General features: G+C 42.1%; 1 protein-coding gene across 7 annotated transcripts in view; it reads left to right on the top strand.

Annotated features, from left to right (window-relative positions):
• LOC112260173 (neurexin-1a) overlaps positions 1 to 24,420 on the top strand; it is a 495,882-nt gene that overhangs the window by 224,557 nt on the left and 246,905 nt on the right. For all 7 annotated transcript variants that reach the window (XM_042327452.1, XM_042327447.1, XM_042327443.1 and 4 more), the window contains one exon: positions 3,780 to 3,961. In XM_042327452.1, the coding sequence (XP_042183386.1) occupies positions 3,780 to 3,961 (182 nt within the window). The remainder of the gene's footprint in view (positions 1 to 3,779; positions 3,962 to 24,420) is intronic.

Raw genomic sequence — 24,420 nt, 5'->3', positions numbered from 1 at the left:
TTTTTGAAAATGTTAGCACATTTACTGAAAAATAACAATCACAGAAGTTCCAAAGGAATAAAGACATTTCAAAGGTCAAATTATGTCTACATACAGTGTTTTAATGATGTGCAAAAAGTGAAATTACAAAAGGGAAAATAAATAAACATAAATATGGGTTGTTTTTACAATGGTGTTTGTTTTTCATTGGTTGCCTTTTTCTTGTGGCAACAGGTCACAAATATTGCTGCTGTGATGGCACACTGTGGTGTTTCTTTCACCCAGTAGATATGAGAGTTTATCAAAATTGAATTTGTTTTTTAATTCTGTGTGGGTCTGTGTAATCTGAGGGAAATATGTGTCTCTAATATGGTCATACAGCTGGCAGGAGGTTAGGAAGTGCAGCTTAGTTTCCACCTCATTTTTTGAGCAGTGTGCACATAGCCTGTCTTCTCTTGAGAGCCAGGTCTGCTACGGTGGCCTTTCTCAATAGCAAGGCTATGCTCACTGAGTCTGTACAAAGTCAAAGCTTTCTTTAATTTTGGGTAAGTCACAGTGGTCAGGTATTCTGTCACGGTGTACTCTCTGTTTAGGGCCAAATAGCATTCTAGTTTGCTCTGTTTTTTATTTATTTTATTGTCTTCTTGTTTTCTCATGATTTGATTGGGTCTAATTGTGTTGCTGTCCTGGGGCTCTGTGGGGTCTGTGTTTGTGAACAGAGTCCCAGGACCAGCTTGCTTAGAAGACTCTTCTCCAGGTTCATCTCTCTGTAGGTGATGGCTTTGTTATGGAAGGTTTGGGAATCGCTTCCTTTTAGGTGGTTGTAGAATGTAATGGCTGTTTATCGATTCTGGTCATTAGTGGGTATCGGCCTAATGCTACATGTGTTTGGTCATGTGTGTTGTAAAACAGAAGAGTGGGAGGTTGCAATGTTTGACTGATAATGTAAAATAATATAGAACTTGGTGTTGAGAGAGACCAATAATTCACATAATGGGACAAACACCAAATTGAGACTGCATGTAGAATTTTGCAAAAATATCCTCTGTGTACAACTTAAAACACCAAACAATGCATGCAGAGACTCAATTTGGTGTTTGTTCCATTTTGTGAATACTTGGTCTCTCCCTCTCCCTCTCCCACAACCAAGTTCTTTATAATTTTACATTATCAGTCAAACATTGCAACCTCCCTCTCCTTTGTTTAACCACACACATGAACAACCCCCCCCCCCCACACACACACACACAAAACCTCACACCTGAAGAAAATGTTGATTGACAAAGAACTCATGCCAGTTGTTTTTTTGCCTAATTAATTAATGTATTGAGGGGCAGCAGTGGGGTGGCAGGTAGCCTGGTGGTTAGAGCGTTGGACTAGCAACCGCAAGTTTGCTAGATCAAATCCCCAAGGTGACAAGGTATTAATCTGTTGTTCTGCCCCTGAACAAGGCAGTTAACCCACTGTTCCTAACCCACTGCTGTCGTTGTAAATAAGAAATTGTTCTTAACTGACTTGCCTAGTTAAATAAAGGTAAAAATATATATATATATATATATTCTAAAGATAATATGACAATAATAGATATGAAGGTGTATGTGTGCTGGAATATATTATATCAAGTCTACTTTCACTGAAAGAAATAGACACTGATTTGACAAACAGCTCAGCGAGTAAAAGAACCCCAAGGCAACGACCATCATTGGAAAATCTGATTATTATTAGGCCTTCAATCTCTCTTCAATTCTGCTATTTGGGAATAAACTGCTTTGTTCATTAGTAGAAAAGGTTTTTTCCTCCTACCCATCAATTTGAATAGGTCACTAGTGTCTACTGCTAGCCTCTCTCTTCCCAGTGAGTTAACTTTTTACCACAGCCTTTCAAACGAGGAACCGGATGGTACACTTATTCTAGAGCACACGTGTCAAACACATTCCACGGAGGTGAGTTGTTGGCGGAGTGTCTGGCGGAGACATACAGTAGCTGTGTGTTTCCTTGCTCTGTGCCCTGCTTGTTTATGTTTTCCCCCAGAAGCTCTAAATGCAGTGGTGTGTAATAACGAGGCATTCAGAAGCTCCAAATGCAGTGGTGTGTAATAACAAGGCATTCAGAAGCTCCAAAGGCAGTGGTGTGTAATAACGAGGAATTCAGAAGCTCCAAATGCAGTGGCGTGTAATAACGAGGCATTCGGAAGCTCCAAAGGCAGTGGTGTGTAATAACGAGGCATTCGGAAGCTCCAAAGGCAGTGGTGTGTAATAACGAGGCATCAGAAGCTCCAAAGGCAGTGATGTGTAATAACGAGGCATTCGGAAGCTCCAAATGCAGTGGCGTGTAATAACGAGGAATTCAGAAGCTCCAAATGCAGTGGCGTGTAATAACGAGGCATTCGGAAGCTCCAAAGGCAGTGGTGTGTAATAACGAGGCATCAGAAGCTCCAAAGGCAGTGCTGTGTAATAACGAGGCATTCGGAAGCTCCAAATGCAGTGGCGTGTAATAACGAGGCATCCAGAAGCTCCAAATGCAGTGGCGTGTAATAACGAGGCATTCGGAAGCTCCAAAGGCAGTGGCGTGTAATAACGAGGCATCCGGAAGCTCCAAAGGCAGTGGCGTGTAATAACGAGGCATCCAGAAGCTCCAAAGGCAGTGACGTGTAATAACGAGGCATTCAGAAGCTCCAAAGGCAGTGATGTGTAATAACGAGGCATTCAGAAGCTCCAAAGGCAGTGATGTGTAATAACGAGGCATTCGGAAGCTCCAAAGGCAGTGGCGTGTAATAACGAGGCATTCGGAAGCTCCAAAGGCAGTGGCGTGTAATAACGAGGCATCCGGAAGCTCCAAAGGCAGTGGCGTGTAATAACGAGGCATCCAGAAGCTCCAAAGGCAGTGACATGTAATAACGAGGCATTCAGAAGCTCCAAAGGCAGTGATGTGTAATAACGAGGCATTCAGAAGCTCCAAAGGCAGTGATGTGTAATAACGAGGCATTCAGAAGCTCCAAAGGCAATGGTGTGTAATAACGAGGCATTCAGAAGCTCCAAAGGCAGTGGTGTGTAATAACGAGGCATTCAGAAGCTCCAAAGGCAGTGGTGTGTAATAACGAGGCATCCAGAAGCTCCAAAGGCAGTGATGTGTAATAACGAGGCATTCAGAAGCTCCAAAGGAAGTGGTGTGTAATAACGAGGAATTCAGAAGCTCCAAAGGCAGTGGTGTGTAATAACGAGGCATCCCGAAGCTCCAAAGGCAGTGGTGTGTAATAACGAGGCATTCAGAAGCTCCAAAGGCAGTGGTGTGTAACAACGAGGTATTCAGAAGCTCCAAAGGCAGTGATGTGTAATAACGAGGTATTCAGAAGCTCCAAAGGCAGTGATGTGTAATAACGAGGTATTCAGAAGCTCCAAAGGCAGTGGTGTGTAATAACGAGGCATTCAGAAGCTCCAAAGGCAGTGGTGTGTAATAACGAGGAATACTTACACAGACAGGAAACTGCTTCACTGGAAGAAAATGACTCCCATGTTATCTGTGTTAAAGTCAGTGTGTGTTTTCATGAAGGTCAAGTTGCAGTTTGAAATCCTTGGCATTACTATAGTTTGGGTGTTTGTGTTTCGTAAATATGATGACTTAAAAGTATTCCTTTACAGAAAGTATTCCGAAGTACAGAGTACATCCGTTGAATTTTCTCATCCAACTACTTTCTTTCTGATAAGTGACAATATTATCCTGACTTTAAACTTTACAGAGATAGTGGTCCATTTCAACATATTAAACAACCTAACCCTCATCTTTCTCTCCTCTCTCTTCAGCTGGAACTACGTATATATTTGGCCGTGACGGTGGACTAATCACGTATACATGGCCTCCCAATGACAGGCCCAGCACGCGGGCAGACAGGCTGGCCATAGGTTTCAGCACACAGCTAGAGGATGCTGTTTTGGTGAGGGTGGACAGCTCATCTGGCCTTGGAGACTACCTGAAGCTACACATTGTAAGTCTCTACTACTCTACTCAGCCTCTACTGTTATCCTACTGATACTCTACTCTACTCTTGTCCTACTGATACTCTATTCTACTCTACTCAGCCTCTACGGTTGTCCTCCTGATACTCTACTCTATTCTACTCTACTCAGCCTCTACTCTAATTCACTAGTTTATGTATATCCTAATACACACCCGCAAATATGCTACATGATAATGCAGGTGATGATGATGCTGGTGATGATGATGCTGGTGATGATGAGGATGATGCGGATGCTGGTGATGATGATGATGATATCATAACGATAAGGAAAGTTCTACAATGAACTAGCATAATCATGACCTTATAACAGTAATGGATAGTTTAATGATAATGGGGAAGTTGATTCATAGAAGCATCAGTGTGGCTTCAAACTAGTAGTCGCCGGGAACCATTTTTGGCATTTGGCAGGCATCAAATGCGTGCAGTTCTAGTATTAACAAGATGCTACTTCCTGCTTCCCTCTGGTTCGGTTCTGGTCTGTGTATTGTAGTGTCTCATGTGAGCCTTAAGCCCGGAGAGCCAAGTCAGAGCCTTGAAGACGGAGCTGTTTTTTTGTGTTTTGTTTTTTGTTCATACTGCTCTGACTTGCCCTGTAATTCTACTGCCTTCTGCCTCCCTGACCCTTCTCCAACACCAGCCAACCAACCACCCTCTCTCTCTCTCTCTTGCTCTCTCTGTCAATTCAATTTGAAGGGTTTTATTGGCATGGGAAACATATGTTTTGAAGTGAAATAGATAATATAGTTTTTTCCAACTGCTTACACAATTCCCAAAACTGAACACACAAAATGCAAAATGCCTCACATCTCCTTCAAAATGTAACACTGCATTCAAAATGCCATAAACACATGTCAGAATGAAGCATTTGCATCAAATGGCAAACACTGCTTTCATAATAGTACATTTTTGGATATACCATGTAAACACTGTTGTTCAAAATCTTAAGCTCTTTGGTCTTTCATAGGCTTATATCTACATTTCAATACAATGTTCTACAGTGAAAGTAATCGGCTGAGAGGGGTAACAAGTACACTGTAAACACCAATGCAATGTAGAAACAGAAAATAATTATTTTATATTTATATATTTATATTTATTTCTCAATAGCAAGGCTATGCTCACTGAGTCTGTACATAGTCAAAGCTTTTTTAAAGTTCTGGTCAGTCACAGTGGTCAGTTATTCTGCCACTGTGTACTCTCTGTTTAGGGCCAATTAGCATTCTAGTTTGCTCAGTTTTTTTGTTAATTATTTCCAATGTGTCAAGTAATCATTTTTTTGTTTTCGCAAGATTGGGTTCGGTCTAATTGTGTTGCTATCCTGGGGCCCTGTTTGTGTTTGTGAACAGAGCCCCAGGACCAGCTTGCTAAGAGGACTTTTCTCCTGGTTCATCTCTCTGTAGGTGATGGCTTTGTTATGGAAGGTTTGGGAATCGCTTCCTTTTCGGTGGTTGTGGAATTTAAGGGCTGTTTTCTGGATTTGAATAATTAGCGGTTATCGGCCTAATTCTGATCTGCATGCTTTATTTGGTGTTTCACGTTGTACACAGAGGATATTTTTGCAGAATTATGCATGTAGAGTCTCAATTTGGTGTTTGTTCCATTTTGTGAATTCTTGGTTGGTGAGCAGACAATATACCTCACACCCATAAAGGGCAATGGGTTCTATTTCTGATTCAAGTATTTCTATCCAGATCCTAATGGGTACAGTATGTCGAATTTTATGTTCCTTTTGATTGCATAGAAGGCTCTTCTTGCCTTGACTCTCAGATCGTTCACAGCTTTGTGGAAGTTACCTGTGGCACTGATGTTCAGGCCAAGGTATGTATAGTTTTTTTTGTGTTCTAGGGTGACTGTGTTTTGATGGAATTTGTAAATGTGTTGCTGGCAACTGGACCTTTTTTGGAACACCATTACTTTGGTCTTACTGAGATTAACTGTCAGGGCCCAGGTCTGACAGAATCTGTGCAGAAGATTATGATGTAGGTGCTGATGTAGTCCCTCCTTGGTTGGGGACAGCAAACACTTGACATTTCACTTCAGATTTTAGTATGGTGAGAACGGGTGCTGCAGACAGTTCTAGTGCCCTCACCAAGTCGTTGATATACAGTTGAAGTCAGAAGATTACATACACTTTATTATTAAGTCATTACATTTTCAACCAACATTTATTGAAAACAAACTATAGTTTTGGCAAGTTGGTTAGGACATCTACTTTGTGTTTGACACAAGTAATTTTTCCAACAATTGTTTACAGACAGATTATTTCACTTATAATTCACTGTATCACAATTCCAATGGGTCAGACGTTTCCTTACACTAAGTTGACTGTGCCTTTAAACAGCTTGGAAAATTCCAGAAAATTATGTCATGGCTTTAGAAGCTTCTGATAGGCTAATTGACATAATTTGACTCAATTGGAGGTGTAACTGGGGATGTATGTCAAGGCCTACCTTCCAACTCAGTGCCATTTTGCTTGACGTCATGGGAAAATCTAAATAAATCAGTGAAGACCTCAGAAAAGAAAATGTAGACCTCCACAAGTCTGGTTCATCCTTGGGAGCAATTTCCAAACACCTCAAGGTACCACGTTCATCTGTACAAACAACAGTATGCAAGTATAGACACCCTGGGACCAAGCATCTGTCATACAGCTCAGGAAGGAGACACGTTCTGTCTCCTAGAAATGAACATACTTTTACATACTGCAAATCAATCCCAGAACAACAGCAAAGGACCTTGTGAAGAGGCTGGAGGAAACAGGTAGATAAGTATCTATGTCCACAGTAAAACAAGTCCTATATCGACTTAACCTGAAAGGCCGCTTAGCAAGGAGGAAGCCACTGTTCCAAACCTGCCATAACAAAGCCAGACTACGGTTTGGAACTGCACATGGGGAAAAATATCGTACTTTTTGGAGAAATGTCCGCTGGTCTGATGAAACAAAAATAGAACTGTTTGGCCATAATGGCCGTCGTTATGTTTGGAGGAAAATGTTGGGATGCTTGCATGCCGAAGAACACCAACTCAACCGTGAAGCATGGAGGTGGCAGCATCATGTTGTGGGGAAGCTTTGCTGCAGAAGGGTCTGGTGCACAAAATAGATGGCATCATGAGGTGGTAAAATTCTGTGGATTTGTTGAAGCTACATCTCAAGACATCAGTCAGGAAGTTAAAGCTTGGTTGCAAATGGGTCTTCCAAATGGACAATGACCCCAAAGTTGTGGCAAAATGGCTTACGGACAACAAAGTTAAGGTATTGGAGTGGCCCTCACAAAGCCCTGAACTCAATCCTATAGAACAGGATGTGCAGAAGTGAAAAAGAATGTGCGAGCAAGGAGGCCTACAAACCTGACTCAGTTACGTCAGCTCTGTCAGGAAGCATGGGCCACAATTCACCCAACTTATTGTGGGAAGCTTGTGGAATGCTACCCGAATAGTTTGACCCAAGTTAAACAATTTAAATGCAAATGCTACCAAATACTAATTGAGTGTATGTAAACTTCTGACCCACTGGGAATGTGATGAAAGAAATAGAAGCTGAAATAAATCATTATCTCTCCAATTATTTTGACATTTCACATTCTAAAAATAAGGTGGTGATCCTAACTGACCTAAGACAGGGAATTTTTACTAGGACTAAATGTCAGGAATTGTGAAAAATTGAGTTTAAATGTATTTGGTTAAGTTGTATGTAAACTTACGACTTCAAATGTATCCTATCACACATAGGTTTAGTGAAAATATCGTATCGTGAGGTCACTGGCAATTCCCAGCCATAGTAAATACAGTAAAGTCATGGCAACATATCATTTCATGTGGAAAAAATTCATAATTTTATACCTTTCAGAAATGCACAAACACACACACACACACACACTCATGTACAGACCTCAACACCATCCTCAAACGGACTCTGGGTAGCTAGCATCAATTTGTCTCTGGGCTGCAGCTGGTGCTCTGTGATTCCTGTGGCACCTTATTCCTTCTATAGTGCACTGCTTTTGTCCAGAGCCCTTGTTAAAAGTAGTGCATTTGAAATGGAATAGGGTGGCGTTTGGGACTCAGTCTAGGATGCTAGAGCACAGATCATATTCAAGCGCAGCAGCATACGGTGGCCTCAGAGGCCTAAAACCACGACCCGGGGCCTTAGTGATGGGTTTGAACCTGAAGAGACACAGGGCTCTCGTTAACTAAGAGAAGAATAAAAGGTCTTAACACTGTGTGCCTGTGTTTGCCTGTGTGTTGGGAACCGGGTCCTTTGTGACCTCTCTCTGGTAGTGGAGGGACTAGTGAGCAGTAGATGAGACCTTAGCGTTAGGGACGGTGGGTGAGAGACCTATATGGTGTTAAGCCTCCTGCTGTGTTCAGGTCGAATTGGACCCATTTACAAGTTTTCTCTCTGAAAAATGTTGTTAATTTAATCTGATTCTCATACATTTCCATGACTTTGCCCACACAGGCTATCTGAACACACAAAATACATGTTGATGATTTTCATCAAATTTGGGTGTTTAATTTAACTTTTGCAGACCTGTGGTGTTCCCGGGCAAAAATTACCTGTCATTGGAAATTAATGGGTGAGACTACAAATGTTGTTCCTGCCCATTCATCAGATGGACAAACTAAAAAAGGCACAGGTGTTACAACGGCGCAGTTTAATAATACAAATCACTGTGAACAAAAACAATATATACAATGGGACAAAACCCCGTTGCATACCAGACAACGTGCACTTACAATAAACAATTCCTGACAAGGACATGGGGGAAACAACATGTAATTATGGATTTCAAACCAGGTGTGTGGGAAGACAAAACAAATGGAAAGTGAAAGGTGGATCAGCAATGGCTACAAGGCCAGCGATGCCGACTGCCGAACGACGCCCGAACAAGGAGAGGGACCGACTTTGGCGGAAGTTGTGACACACAAACCCAACAGGAGGGTTAAGGAAGGGAAGGTCTTAGCCTTACTGTCCCTACAGTATGTGTTAGGAAGCCAGTCCTCTGTGAGGGGATAGATGGCAGGACATAGGAAGCCTTGAGTGTGGGGGATGGCTGAGGGGGAGGGGAGAGGGGTGAGGAAAGGAGGAAGGAGCCTCACATGGTGTGAGCAAGAAGTGGGAGGGAGGTCATATGGCTCCACTAGTAGCAGATGCTCCTGGCTCCGATTCCGTGTGTTTGTGTATCCTGTGCTCCGTCCGTGCTCCCTCCGTGTGGCCTACTGTGACTCCGAGAGCACTTACAGTGAGGAAATTATGATAGGCATGTTATTACTGCAGTGAGGTCAGAGGGCTGTGAGAATCATCCCACTCTCTTTCCTTTGTGTGTGTTTGCTTTAGTGTGCTTATGTGTGTGTTTGTGTCTCATCCTCCCTCTTCTATACTCTCAATGCCTCCTTTATGTTCTAGATGTATAGATGTATTACATGTTAATCTGCGGGGTTCCTTAAACACCACATTTCACTGCAGGAAAATAAGAGGGTGAGAGAGTGAGAGAGTGAGAAAGAGAATGAGAGGAGAGATAGAAGTGAGAGAAAGATAAGGGAGAGGGGAGAGAGAAGGAAAGTAGAGGAGCATCGGCACAAAACAAGTTCCAGTGGCCCCTTGGGGACCCACCACAGAGCAGCACAGCTCAATGTGGAAAAAACATGATCAGCAGCAGCAAAACTGCCTCTCAAAGCACACTCAGAAAGCAAATGGCTGCTTAACTCCCTGGGATGTGTGGGACGCTAGCGTCCTACCCGGAAAAAAGCCAGAGAAAATGCAGAGCACCAAATTCAAATAAATTACTATAAAAATCTAACCTTCATTAAATCACACATGCAATATAGCAAATTAAAGCTACACTTGTTGGGAATCCAGCCAATGTGTCAGATTTCCAAAAGGCTTTTCGGCGAAAGCTATTATCTGAGGATAGCACCATAGGATAGCACCATAGTCAACAAAGAGAGAAACCATATTTCAACCCTGCAGGCGCGACACAAAACGCAGAAATAAAAATATAATTCATGCCTTACCTTTGACGAGCTTCTTTTGTTGGCACACCAATATGTCCCATAAACATCACAAATGGTTCTTTTGTTCGATTAATTCCGTCGATATATATCTGTAGAAAAGGCCCATGGAGTTGGTGGAATAATCCTTTAATTCATTGCCATTTACTCAGCTGGGCCAGGGGCGCTTTAATTAGGTTAGGTGGAAATGTCCGACAGATCTCAACTCCATAAAAGGAGGAAATTGCCATCCCCTGATCTCGCTGCTTTCTCTTCCTTAACTCCATCTGATCCAGAAGTTCTGTGCGTCCATGAATCCACGTAAGTCCACCGACTCTGTTACCTTTCATCTGAATTATCTGTGGCGATCGGGAGAGTGGGCCATTCAGTTACTGTTAATAGTCATTACCGCGGAGCGCGGCTTGGAGCACACGCTTCAAACATATTGTGTAATGTGAATTGTCAATGATCACGGCCCTACGGATCCTCATAGGCCAATTATGCAATCGATATGGTTCATATGTATTGAAATTAATTATATGTACACATAAAGACAATTGAAAGAGTGAAATGAGAAACGTCATTGTTTGCTAACTGATCGACTTTGATAATGGGGACTATAGATTGAATAAGCATTCACTGTTTGTATTCTTTCATGATTTATGATAAATAGTTTGAGCCTAAATGACTCATGGATGATTACTATTGACTTCTTAATGAACTGGCCTGCTGAACTCCCTAAATTATGTTAATAATGAATGATATGATTTAAGCTTTGATTATGAATTTGATTGGATACATGTTATTTGTTTCCTTTGTGATGCAGCACAGACTACTCAGTAAATATACCACTTTATGATTAAAGGAATTCCTGCCTCAGTCTCATCCATTCCTCTGTCACCTGACACGTGACCACCTGTTCACCTTCACTGTCAGTCATCCTACCTGTCCAGCTACCCATACAGATTCCACTAATCTTTCAATATCCAAAATGTCAATTTATTTGGTGCGTTTGATCCAGAAAAACACCGGTTCCAACTTGCTCAACGTGACTACAAAATATCTCAAAAGTTACCTGTAAACTTTGCCAAAACATTTCAAACCACTTTTGTAATACAACTTTAGGTATTTTGTAACGTAAATAATCGATATAATCGATTATTTAATAAATAATCGATTATATAATAAATAATCGAATAATCGATGCAATTGAAGACGGGATGATCTGTGTTCAATACAGGAAGAAAACAATCTGAAGCATGCTTTCTGGTCACGTACCTCTATCTAACAGTACACTTCAAGTGATCCCCGTTCAAGATGGCCGTACTTCTTCATTACACAAAGGAATAACCTTAACCAATTTCTAAAGACTGTTGACATCCAGTGGAAGCGATAGGAACAAGAAGGTCCCTTAGAAATCTAATTTCCAATGAAAAACCAATTAAAAAGAGAGTGACTTCAAAAGAAAAGCTGAATGGTTTGTCCTCGGGATTTAGCCTGCTAAATAAGTTCTGTTATACTCTCAGATATGATTCAACACCCTGTGGAAGCCATAGGAATTGCATCCAGGGAGCTAATTTTCAATATGACCTTTCTCTTGCAATTCTAAGCGGATGGTCTCTCAAAAAAAAATGCTGTTAGGTTTTTCTTTGGATTTTATCCTACCATATCAATTGTGTTATATTCTCCTACACTATTTAAACATTTCTACACACTTCAAAGTGTTTTCTTTCCAATGGTACCAATTATATGGATATCCTGGCTTCAGTACCCACAAAGCACCAGTCTCAACGTCAACAGTGAATAGTCGACTCCAGGATGCTGGCCTCCTAGGAAGAGTTCCTCTGCCCATTGTCTGTGTTCTTTTACCCATCTTAATCTTTTCTTTATATTGGCCAGTCTGAAAAATAGCTTTTTCTTTGCAACTTTGCATAGAAGGCCAGCATCCTGGAGTCGCGTCTTCACTGTTGACGTTGAGACTGGTGTTTTGCAGCAGCAAAATGTGTGATCTGCTGCCACAAGAAAATTTGGGTCAGAAATACCAATGTAAATATAAACTATCTATTGATATCCCCCCCATCATTTGTATATTCTACTATTTGCACACTGTACATAACTTATAGGACATTTTAATGGAGCTGCCAGTTGAGGACTTGTGAGGCATCTGTTTTTCAAACTAGACACTCTAATGTACTTGTCCACGTCCTCAGAAGTGCACTGGGGCCTCCCACTCCTCTTTTTATTCTGGTTAGGGCCAATTTGCACTGTTCTGGGAAGGGAGTAGTACACAGCGTTGTACGACATCTTCAGTTTCTTGGCAATTTCTCGCATGGAATAGCCTTCATTTCTCAGAACAAGAATACACTGACGAGTTTCAGAAGAAAGGTCTTTGTTTCTGGCCATTTTGTGCCTGTAATTGAACCCACAAATGCTGATGCTCCAGATACTCAACTAGTCGAAATAAGGCCATTTTTATTGCTTCTTTATTCAGAACAACAGTATTCATCTGTGCTAACATAATTGCAAAAGGGTTTTCTAATGATCAATTCGCCTTTTAAAATTATATACTTGGATTAGCTAACACAACGTGATTCTAAGATGGCGTAGCAGTGCAGACGTTGTTTGTCATTCTCCCGTGTAAATTTTTTTTTTTCGCCTTTTAGCCTGGATTATACTTGCCAGCCTGCCAGTCTGCACAGTGTGTTATCAACTCTCTGCATTTTGGACTGTTTTTCTCCACTACAACGCCGGAATCCTGCCGTAAGCTCTGGACCATTACGCCTGATCGTCACAGCTAGCTAGCTACCACCGAGTGGCCCAGCCCAGAAGCTACACTAAAATGACTAGAATCCACTACACTACCGGATTCTTGCCGTAAACTCTGGACATTTGCATTGGAACATCGCTGCTAGCTAGCTGCTACCGAGTGGCTAGAGTGGCTAACACCCTTGTCCCGAAGCTAGCACCAGTTAGCAACAAGCCAGGCGCATCTCCCTGCGAGTAATCATCTATTGCTATTCACTGAAATTACTCCAGCTTAAATACCTCTTTTGCCAAAGAGGTATCGACACGGAGCCCCACTGTTCCATCACGACTGGTCTGCCAACGCAATTCCGTCCGTTGTGCCCTCAACCGGCCTTTGCCAGACGTCGGAGCAGACACTTCTACTAGCCCCAGCCTGCTAACCTTTTTTTTTTACACCGTGTCTCCCTCTTGCTATCGTAGTAACGACTACCCAGCGGCTTCCCTGTTTCATCTATTGCTGTTCACTGGACCCTATGATCACTTGGCTACATAGCTGATGCCTGCTGGACTGTTCATTAATCATGCTACTCCATTTTTGTTTATTTTGCTTATCTGTCGGCCCCAGCCTCAAACTCAGGCCCTGTTTGTAGTTAACTGACCCTCTCTGCCCATTCATTGCCATTTTACCTGTTGTTGTCTTAGCTGATTATCTGTTGTTGTCTTACCCGTTGTTGTCTTAGCTAGCTCTCCCAATCAACACCTGTGATTGCTTTATGCCTCGCTTTATGTCTCTCTCTAATCAAATCAAATCAAATGTATTTATATAGCCCTTCGTACATCAGCTGATATCTCAAAGTGATGTACAGAAACCCAGCCTAAAACTCCAAACAGCAAGCAATGCAGGTGTAGAAGCACGGTGGCTAGGAAAAACTCCCTAGAAAGGCCAAAACCTAGGAAGAAACCTAGAGAGGAACCAGGCTATGTGGGGTGGCCAGTCCTCTTCTGGCTGTCCTGGGTGGAGATTATAACAGAACATGGCCAAGATGTTCAAATGTTCATAAATGACCAGCATGGTCAAATAATAATAATCACAGGCAGAACAGTTGAAACTGGAGCAGCAGCACGGCCAGGTGGACTGGGGACAGCAAGGAGTCATCATGTCAGGTAAGTCCTAGGGCTCATCAGGTCCTCCGAGCGAGAGAAAGAAAGAGAGAACGAAAGAATTAGAGAGAGCATACTTAAATTCACACAGGACACCGGATAGGACAGGAGAAGTACTCCAGATATACCAAACTGACCCTAGCCCCCCGACACATAAACTACTGCAGCATAAATACTGGAGGCTGAGACAGGAGGGGTCAGGAGACACTCTAAAGTCAGTATGCCTTGTATACTGTGGTTTAGGATATTCATCATTGTTTTAATTCACAGCGGAGCCCCTAGTCCCACTCAACATGCCTCAGATACCTCTTTGTCCCACATCCCACACATGCGGTGACCTCACCCAGCATAACTAGTGCATCCAGAGATGCAACCTCTCTTATCGTTACCAAATGCCTAGGTTTACCTCCACTGTACCCACACCCTATCATACCACTGTCTGTACATTATGGCCTGAATCTATCCTCACTGTACTCTTCCTCTGTTCCTCGGGTGATGTGGACGTTAACCCAGGCCCTGCGTGTCCCCAGGAGCTCTCATTTGTTGACTTCTGTAACCGTAAAAGCCTTCGTTTCATGCATGTTAACATCAGAAGCCTCCTCCCTAAGTTTGTTTTATTCACAGCTTTAGTACACTCTGCCAACCCTGATGTCCTTGCCATGTTTGAATCCTGGCTTTTGAAGGCCACCAAAAATTCGGAGACTTCCATCCCCAACTACAACATTTTCCGTCAAGATAAAATTGACTGCAGAGATAACCTGCAAAGCCCTGTCATACTTTCCAGGTCTATGCCCAAACAATACGAGCTACTAAGTAAAAAAATTAATATCTCTTTAAAAAGTCTCTTACTGTTGCCGCCTGCTTTAGACCCCCTTCAGCTCTCAGCTGTGCCCTGGACACCATATGTGAAGTGATTGCCCCCCATCTATCTTCAGAGTTAAGTATGTTAGGTGACCTAAACTGGGACATGCTTAACACCCCGGCAGTCCTGCAATCTAAGCTAGATGCCCTCAATCTCACACAAATTATCAAGGAACCCACCAGGTACAACCCTAAATCAGTAAACATGGGCACCCTCATAGATATTATCCTGACCAACTTGCCCACCCAGTACACTTCTGCTGTTTTCAATCAGGATCTCAGTGATCACTGCCTCATTGCCCTCATCCTCTATGGGTCTGCTGTCAAACAACTGGTCAATCACTGTCAAACGCTCCCAAAAAGCTGACTATACTACCGATCGTCGACTTCGGCGATGTCATTTACAAAATAGCCTTCAACACTCTACTCAGCAAATTGCATGCAGTCTATCACAGTGCCATCCGTTTTTCACTGAAGCCCGATATACCACCCACCACTGTGACCTGTATGCTCTCGTTGGCTGGCCCTCGCTTCCGATTCCTCGCCAAACCCACTGGCTCCAGGTCATCTATAAGTATTTGCTAGCTAAAGCCCTGCATTATCTCAGCTCACAATTCACCATGCCAGCACCCACCCGTAGCACGCGCTCCAGCAGGTATATCTCACTGGTCATCCCAAAAGCCAACACCACCTTTGGCCACCTTTCCTTCCAGTTCTCTGCTGCCAATGACTGGAATGAGTTGCAAAAATCACTGAATTTGAGGACTCATATATCCCTCAGTAACTTTAAGCATCAGCTATCTGAGCAGCTGTACACAGTCCATTTGTAAATAGGCCATCCAATCTACCTAACTCATCCCTACATTGTTTTAAAAAAATGTTTTTCCTCTTTTGCCCACCAGTATTTCTACTTGCACATCATCATCTGCACATCCATCATTGCAGTATTAATTTGCTACATTTTAATTGCTTCACTACTATATCCTATTTATTGCCTTACCTCCTCATGCCATTTGCACACACCATATATAGACTTTTCTATTATGTCATTGACTGAACGTTTGTTTATTCCATGTGTAACTGTGTTGTTTGTGTCACTGCTTTGCTTTATCTTGGCCAGGTCGCAGTAAATGAGAACTTATTCTCAACTGGCCTACCTGGTTAAATAAAGGTGAAATAAAACAATGTAAATAAAAAACGAGCCATTGGAACACAGGAGTGATGGTTGCTGATAATGGGCCTCTGTACACCTATGTAGATATTCCATACAAAATTCAGCCGTTTCCAGCTACAATCGTCATTTACAACATTAACAATGTCTGCACTCTATTTCTGATCAATTTTATGTTATTTTAATGGACCAAAAATGTGATTTTCTTTCAAAAACAAGGAGATTTCTTTGTGACCCCAAACATTTGAACTGTACTGTATATTTAATCCATTTTAAATTCAGGCTGTAACATAACAAAATGTGGAAAAGGTCAAGGAATGTGAATACAGTGTACATTCTGAAGGCAATGTAGCTCTGTGCCATGCCAGGGGATGGTCTTTATGGAAGATTCTGTTGTTTACGTTCCCTTTCTTGCAGTAGTCTGCAAAAAGTTTTTCTGGATTGTCCAGGAGGAGTTTATTTTTGTACTCTTTCCGTGCCTTCTCATGTTTTACATCCAAGGGGGTACTGTACTGTGATGACCTCTGTACAGGGGGAAACCATGCAGCAGGGGGCCAAAGAGGCTTCTGAATTTGGGTGGGGGAAGCTGTGAAACTCTGCTGCCGTTGTTGGGCTCACTCCTCTCACTGCGACGTATATTGTTCTTGCCAGCTTGGTAGCCTTAAAACATTGTGTTAATTAAGTAAAATATTTAGAGATTACTGTAATGTATTTTTCTTTTTGACTTTAGAAGTAGCTGTAGACTGAACGTTACTCACTCAGATCCAGGTTGGATAGTATTTTCAGCATTCTGACGTGCTTTTTTACTGGTCTCTCCTCTTTCCTCTCCTCACCTCATCTCCTCTTTCCTCTCCTCTCTTCCTATCCTTTTTCCTCTCCTCTTCTCCTCTTTTCTCTCCTCTTTCCTTGTCTCCTCTCCTCACCTCATCTCCTCTTTCCTCTCCTCCTCTCTTCTCCTCTTTTCTCATTTCCTCTTTCCTCGTCTCCTCTCCTCACCTCATCTCCTCTTTCCTCTCCTCTCCTCCTGTCCCTTTTCCTCTCCTCCTCTCCTCTCTTCTCCTCTTTTCTCTCCTCTTTCCTCATCTCCTCTCTCCTTTCCGAGCTATCATAGGGTCATTACTGTCGCTGAGTGACATGAAACAGACGGCATCCATAACCATATCATTACCCTATGTATTTATGTATATACATGTATCCTGTATTGTGTATTTATATATACATCCAGTATTGTGTATTTATGTATATATCCAGTATTGTGTATTTATTTCTATACACTGTATTGTGTATTTATTTCTATACACTGTATTGTGTATTTATTTCTATATACAGTATGGTTTAATTATTCAGCTTCAAGATTACAACACAAAAACAAATACACATCCTCTTCCACATAAAATGACAGACATGACACGTATATCTAGTCTAGCCAAATTAAGATTTTACCAATACTGTTGTTTTGTATCCACTTGTTTTGAAGTGAGGCATATTCATGCTATTTGTGAGTGTATGTTATTTTAACATGTCTTGACATAGTCTTCAGATTTGTCTCAACAAGGCAGGCATCATGCAATAGCTAAGCTAAGCAGAATCTCCGTAAAATGTATTGCATTGTAACTGAAAGCGAAATCCAGCAGTACTATTCATTAAATTATGCAGATTGTGCTAAATATGGAATTACAAGCTTTAGCCATCTTCAGGAATATGGAGTAGATTAATCCAGCAGATTTGGATAAACAGAATAAACCGCATGCCATAGTCAAACAAATATACATCAAGGGTGCATTTATATTAATTTACAAAGCATGAATCAGATGTTTTGAAATTCAGAGATGTAGTTTCCCGAAAGGCGTTGTTTATATGTAAACCCTAATATAGTGTGCTGAATATGATGTGGTCTGAAGCATAGAAACATAATGACAAGTATGACCAAAGCCCTTTTGATGACTGTATTTTTCATGAATACTCTACAGAAATATGATATATTTGATTCTATTTCTATGGTAAACTCATTATGGCTGATATGGCTGTGGTGCATTCTGTCTATGGTCTGTGCACTGTTGGAGATGAAAGTAAAAAGAGATTGGGGATGTCTTATTCCAATCTCAGTCAGAAGGAGAAGACATGCGTGGATGATGTTCTCACTCGCATTCTTCGACAGTAACTTGAAGTCCATCTGCCAACCCAGTGTATTTTAAGCAGCCATTTGCTTTCTGAGTGTGCTTTGAGAGGCAGTTTTGCTGCTGCTGATTATGTTTTTTCCACACTGAGCTGTGCAGCTCTGTGGTGGGTCCCCAAGGGGCCACTGGAACTTGTTTTGTGCCGACGCTCCTCTAGTCTCTCTCTCTCTCTCTCTCTCTCTCTGCAGGGTATGCGTTTATGTGTGCCTTTTTTCCTATACTCTAATTCCTATATTCTCTTCAAAACAAGCAATGTAGGCACTCTTGGGCTAAGGAAGACAGCGGCGGGCTGGCTAGCTGTGAAGTTAATATATTCCGTCGAGCAGCGAAAAGGATGGTGGGGAAATAATGACTTCTCTGCTGGAGTGATGAAAGCAATGCTCCCTTCGGTTTCGCTGCAGCCTTCTATGCTGTACCTGTGATTGAATACACCTTTAATTGTTGTTTCCTCTCAGCGTCTCCTACCCTCTTAGTCCTCATTCCTCCCCTCTTTACTCATTCAAACAACCCTCTCTTTCTGAGTGGGGGGCAGACAGCTAGATGTGTTGCTGTGAGAGGGGTTATCATGGGATTTGCGTGCCTGGGATGGGATGGTCCAGGGTGTCTTTATTGGTCTATAGGGAGGGGGTGTGGGTTGGAGGAGGTGGTTGGGAGCTTGGCTGCATGTGCGTGTTCCTATTGTGGTCTGTAGGGAGTTGTAGTTCTTACCTGGTGTTGAAGACCAATGTGACAGCAGAATCCCATCTCAGGAACCAGTTAACAAGAAAGCAAAGGGGATAGAAGTGGGGATGTCATTGTGGGGATAGCGTGTCAGCTGTTATGCTGGTCCAAGTTGTTCCAAGGTCTTTAGGGAGGTGAGATGAGATGAGAGGTTGTTTAGTAGTTGTCTGGCTGCAGGTAGGGAAGAGGGGGCTGTGGATGGGAGGAGGTTGCTGGTTGGTTGGTTGCTGAGACAGTGAACTGAGTTCCCTGGGCAGGTGTTGTTTAATGGGACCATAGGGGATAGGATAGCATGCCAGGAACCATCTCCTCCACAGACCTGGGATAGCGCTCCTTAGTCTCATCTGTAAAGTCTCAGTACAGTGGTTTATGACAATTTATTAAGCACAGCACACAGACACACTTACAAAGAATTACAGGCACACATACACACACAGGTGAAAACCTCATCTTTCTTCTTGTATTAACCTACTTCACATTATTGATCTAATTTAAGAATTGTAACTTTCTAGGGTCTTTTCACTTGTTTATTTAATTTTATTTGTCAGCAATATCGGCACATTTAGGGTGATTGATGTTATATTCCCAACATTCTCGCACTGTTCATCGCTGTCCCAGCTGTTGCTATGGTAACAATATATATCTGCACTACAAATCTAGTTTCTATGTCATGTTGTTGGTGATACGCATTACGCACTCATACCAACCAGTCAGTCAAAATGCAAACAACATTGTATACCACTATAGCTGATAAACACTGTTGCGAATTGAAGTTCAACAGTATATGATTCTTAACGGATACTGTGTATGTGCACGTTTGTGTACATGTGTGTGTGTGTGTGTGTGTGTGCCAGCACATCACTCATCAAAGGCAGGTTTTTTTAAGACATAATCCATTTTTTTCAATGAAAATGCGATAGGAGCTGTGTTATCGGAGTTCTCTTACTCACTTTGCATCTCCCAGTGATGGATCTCTATCTCCCTCAACTCGTCCAGTACTCATCCACAGAATACATAAAAGGCCAAACAAAACCAAGAGGACGAGTAGTGGAATAGTTATGAGGAAGGAAGGTATAGATTTGAGGACCGACACTGTTGAAGTTCTTTAACACAACTCTATTCACCTCTTTGTTGACCCATACAGGCACCCAGAAGCTCACACGGACATAAAGACACACTTCAACCCAACATCATTTCTCACAATTGCAGTATTAGTCAGACACCAATTGTGCAAGTTCTCCCACTTAAAAAGATGAGAGAGGCCTGTAATTTTCATCATAGGTACACTTCAACTATGACAGACAAAATTAGAAGAAAAAAATCCAGAAAATCACATTGTAGGACTTTTAATGAATTTATTTGCAAATTATGGTGGAAAATAAGTATTTGGTCAATAACAAAAGTTTATCTCAATACTTTGTTATATACCCTTTGTTGGCAATGACAGAAGTCAAACGTTTTCTGTAAGTCTTCACAAGGTTTTCACACACTGTTGCTGGTATTTTGGCCCATTCCTCCATACAGATCTCCTCTAGAGCCGTGATGTTTTGGGGATGTTGCTGGGCAGCACAGACTTTCAACTCCCTCCAAAGATGTTCTATGGGGTTGTGATCTGGAGACTGGCTAGGCCACTCCAGGACCTTGAAATGCTTCTTACGAAGCCACTCCTTCGTTGCCCGGGCGGTGTGTTTGGGAGCATTGTTATGCTGAAAGACCCAGCCACGTTTCCTCTTCAATGCCCTTGCTGATGGAAGGAGGTTTTCACTCAAAATCTCACGATACATGGCCCCATTCATTATTTCCTTTACACGGATCAGTTGTCCTGGTCCCTTTGCAGAAAAACAGCCCCAAAGCGTGATGTTTCCACCCCCATGCTTCACAGTAGGTATGGTGTTCTTTGGATGCAACTCAGCATTCTTTGTCCTCCAAACACGACGAGTTGAGTTTTTACCAATGAGTTCTATTTTGGTTTCATCTGACCAAATGACATTCTCCCAATCTTCTTCTGGGTCATCCAAATGCTCTCTAGCAAACTTCAGACGGGCCTGGACATGTACTGGCTTAAGCAGGGGGACACGTCTGACACTGCAGGATTTGAGTCCCTGGCGGCGTAGTGTGTTACTGATGGTAGGCTTTGTTACTTTGGTCCCAGCTCTCTGCAGGTCATTCACTAGGTCCCCCCGTGTGGTTCTGGGATTTTTGCTCACCGTTCTTGTGATAATTTTGACCCCACGGGGTGAGATCTTGCGTGGAGCCCCAGATCGAGGGAGATTATCAGTGGTCTTGTATGTCTTCCATTTCCTAATAATTGCTCCCACAGTTGATTTCTTCAAACCAAGCTGCTTACCTATTTCAGATTCAGTCTTCCCAGCCTGGTGCAGGTCTACAATTTTGTTTCTGGTGTCCTTTGAGAGCTCTTTGGTCTTGGCCATAGTGGAGTTTGGAGTGTGACTGTTTGAGGTTGTGGACAGGTGTCTTTTATACTGATAACAAGTTCAAACAGGTGCCATTAATACAGGTAATGAGTGGAGGACAGAGGAGCCTCTTAAAGAAGAAGTTACAGGTCTATGAGAGCCAGAAATCGTGCTTGTTTGTAGGTGACCAAATACTTATTTTCCACCATTTTGTCTGTCATAGTTGAAGTGTACTTATGATGAAAATTACAGGCCTCTCATCTTTTTAAGTGAGAGAACTTGCACAATTGCTGGCTGACTAAATACTTTTTTGCCCCACTGTAACTGTAGGAAACATTGGAGTCAACATGGGCCAACATCCCTGTGGAATACTTTCAGTCCATGTCCCATTGTATTGAGACTGTTCTGAGTGCAAAAGGGTGTTCTAACTCAATATTAGGAAGGTGTTATTAATGTTTTGTACACTCAGTGGAAGGATATCTATACCTATATTAGACCGTATACCACGGGTATGACAAAACACGTATTTTTACTGCTCTAATTTCATTGGTAACCAGTTTATAATAGCAATAAGGCACCTTGGGGGTTTGTTATATATGGCCAACATACCACGGCTGTGTTCTAGCACTCCATGTTGTGTTGTGCGTAAGAACAGCCCTTAGTCGCGTTATGTTGGCCATATATCACAAACCCCTTCTGGCATTGTTGCTTAATTGTACAGGACATGTTCCATTACCTTAGTTCTACATGTATCTATCCATTTGATTTGATTTGATTTGATTTGATTTGATTTGATTTGATTTGGTACTGAACCATGAAAGACCATTATGGAAAACCTATTTTCAGAGGGCAACATGTACAGTGCCTTACCAAAAGTATTCACCCCCTTGGCGTTTTTCTATTTTGTTGCATTACAACCTGTAATTTAAATAGATTTAATTTGGATTTCATGTAATGGACATACACAAAATAGTCAATTGGTGAAGTGGAATGAACAAAATACCTTACGGAAAAGTGGTGCGTGCATATGTATTCACCCCCTTTGCTATGAATCCCCATGTCAATACTTCCGCCGAAGTCGGGTCCTCCCGTTGTTCTGGAGGCGCTCGGCGGTCGTCGCCGGTCTTCTAGCCATCATCGATCCACTTTTCATTTCCATGTGTTTTGTCTTGTTTTTCCTCACACCTGGTTTAAATTACCTCAATCATTTGTTGTGTATTAAACCCTCTGTTCCCCCCATGTCTTTGTGTGGGATTGTTTATTGTAAGTGCTTGTGCTCATATTGCTTAGTGCGCGACAGGTTTTGTACTTAATTATTCTTATTATTCTTATGCCGTGGGTTTTGTTAATAAACTGCTCCGGCTATTACGAAGTTCTGCTCTCTTGCGTCTGACTTCCCTGCCACCGATTATGCACCCCTTACACCCCTAAATAAGATCTGGTGCAACCAATTACCTCTAGAAGTCACATAATTAGTAAAACAAAGTCCACCTGTGTGCAATCTAAGTGCCACATGATCTCAGTACATATACACCTCTTCCTAAAGGCCCCAGAGTCTGCAACACCACTAAGCAAGGGGCACCACCAAGCAAGCGGCACCATGAAGACCAAGGACCTCTCCTTGGAGAAGTACAGATCAGGGTTAGGTTAAAAAACAATATCAGAAACTTTAAACATCCCACAGAGCACCATTAAATCCATTATTAAAAAATTGAAAGAATATGCCACCACAACAAACCTGCCAAGAGAGGGCCGCCCACCAAAACTCATGGACCAGGCAAGGAGGGCATTAATCATTGAGGAAGACAACAAAGATAACCCTGAAGGAGCTGCAAAGCTACACAGCAGAGTTTGGAGAATCTGTTCATAGGACCACTTGAAGCCGTACACTCCACAGAGCTGGGCTTTACGGAAGAGTGGCCAGAAAAAAAGCCATTGCTTCAAGAAAAAAATAAGCAAACACATTTGATGTTCGCCTAAAGGCATGTGGGAGACTCCCCAAACATATGGAAGAAGGTACTGTGGTCAGATTAGACCAAAGTGTAGCTTTTTGGCCATCAAGGAAAACTCTATGTCTGGGGCAAACCCAACACCTCATCACTCTGAGTACACCATCCTTCCGATGAAATAACTGGGAAACTTGTCAGAATTGAAGGAATGATGGATGGCGCTAAATACAGGGTAATTCTTGAGGGAAACCTGTTTCAGTCTTCCAAAGATTTGAGACTGGGAGGGTGCTTCCAGCAGTTCAATTACCCTAATTATGCTGCTAAAGCAACACTTGAGTGGTTTAAGGGGACACATTTATTGGTCTGGAATGGCCTTGTCAAAGCCCAGACCTCAATCCAATTGAGAATCTGTGGTTTGACTTCTTAGGGCTTGGCGTCCTGTCAGGGGGACACCTGTCGACAACTTCCGTAAAAAAATGTAGGGCACGCAATTCAAATAAATAATCATAAAAATTATGGCTATTAAACATATAGGTACATACATGTGTCTTATATCGGGTAAAAGCTTAAATTATTTAATCTAACCTCATTGTTCGATTTACAATAGGCTTTTCAGCAAAATCATGCCATGCGATTGTTTGAGGACGGCACCCCACATCAAAATATTTTTCATCCAGCAAAGGCTTCGTAAAATCACAAATAGTGATTTAATATTCACTTACTTTTTGAAAAGTCCCAAGGGTCCCAGTTACAACATACATGGTCATTTTGTTAGATAAAATCCTTCTTTATATCCCAAAATTCAGTTTAGTTGTATAACGGCTGTCCTGGGTTGAAGAAGGTGAGGACCAAGGTGCAGCGTGGTACGTGTTCGTCATTTTATTAAACTGAACTGAACACGAAATACAAAGTAACAAAAGAACAACCGAAACAGCTCCGTCAGCTGCAAGACACACCAAACAGAAAATAACTACCCACAAAAACCCAGTGGGAAAAAGCTACCTAAGTATGGTTCTCAATCAGAGACAGCGACTGACAGCTGTCCCTGATTGAGAACCATACCCAGCCAAAAACAATGAAATACAAAAACATAGAACATAGAATGCCCACCCTAGTCACACCCTGGCCTAACCAAAATAGAGAATAAAAAGCCTCTCTATGGCCAGTGCGTGACAAGTTGGCGCTTATTGATTTGAGTAATCCCCTCGTTCACCAAGAAAAAGGAATCCAAAAAGCT

The sequence above is a fragment of the Oncorhynchus tshawytscha genome, linkage group LG01, assembly GCF_018296145.1.
Source record: "Oncorhynchus tshawytscha isolate Ot180627B linkage group LG01, Otsh_v2.0, whole genome shotgun sequence".
Taxonomy (NCBI): domain Eukaryota; kingdom Metazoa; phylum Chordata; class Actinopteri; order Salmoniformes; family Salmonidae; genus Oncorhynchus; species Oncorhynchus tshawytscha.
The sequence above is the reverse complement of the archived record's forward strand: the minus strand, read 5'-3'. Positions and strand labels throughout refer to the sequence as shown.